The sequence below is a fragment of the Antrostomus carolinensis genome, unplaced genomic scaffold (assembly GCF_000700745.2).
Source record: "Antrostomus carolinensis isolate BGI_N321 unplaced genomic scaffold, ASM70074v2 scaffold29026, whole genome shotgun sequence".
In the NCBI taxonomy this organism is placed as follows: domain Eukaryota; kingdom Metazoa; phylum Chordata; class Aves; order Caprimulgiformes; family Caprimulgidae; genus Antrostomus; species Antrostomus carolinensis.
In genome coordinates this window covers 3,108-3,546 of record NW_010324375.1, presented here as the reverse complement: position 1 = coordinate 3,546, position 439 = coordinate 3,108, and the positions used below count along the sequence as shown (strand labels likewise).

At 62.2% G+C, this 439-nt stretch overlaps 1 protein-coding gene across 1 annotated transcript in view; it reads left to right on the top strand.

Annotated features, from left to right (window-relative positions):
* LOC104527260 (calcium/calmodulin-dependent 3',5'-cyclic nucleotide phosphodiesterase 1B) overlaps positions 1-439 on the top strand; it is a gene marked incomplete at both ends in the record, with an annotated part of 4,000 nt that overhangs the window by 612 nt on the left and 2,949 nt on the right. The window contains one exon of the mRNA XM_010170931.1: positions 169-269. Within this exon, the coding sequence (XP_010169233.1) occupies positions 169-269 (101 nt within the window). The remainder of the gene's footprint in view (positions 1-168; positions 270-439) is intronic.

Sequence of the window (439 nt, the reverse complement as noted above, 5' to 3'; positions counted from 1 at the left end):
TCCTGTTGTCCCCACATGGTTGTCACATGCACATGGCGTGTCACACGCGTGTACCCACACGTGGTCGTGCAAACACACTCGCACACCCACGGCTGTTTGGCACCTCACTGGGTGGCACTGGAGCGCTCGGTGCCTGTCCCTGTCACCCTGACACCCGTGTCCCCTCAGCACTACCTGACGGAGATCGAGGTCCTGGCCATCGTCTTCGCTGCCGCCATCCACGACTACGAGCACACGGGCACCACCAACAGCTTCCACATCCAGACCAAGTGAGGGCAGGGGGCACCTCATGGTGCAGGTGGCACCTCATGGTGCTGGTGGCATGGCACAGGTGGCACCTCATGGCACAGGTGGCACCTCATGGTACAGGTGGCATGGCATGGAGTGGTGCAGGTGGCATGGCACAGGTGGCACCTCATGGCACAGGTGGCTCCTCATG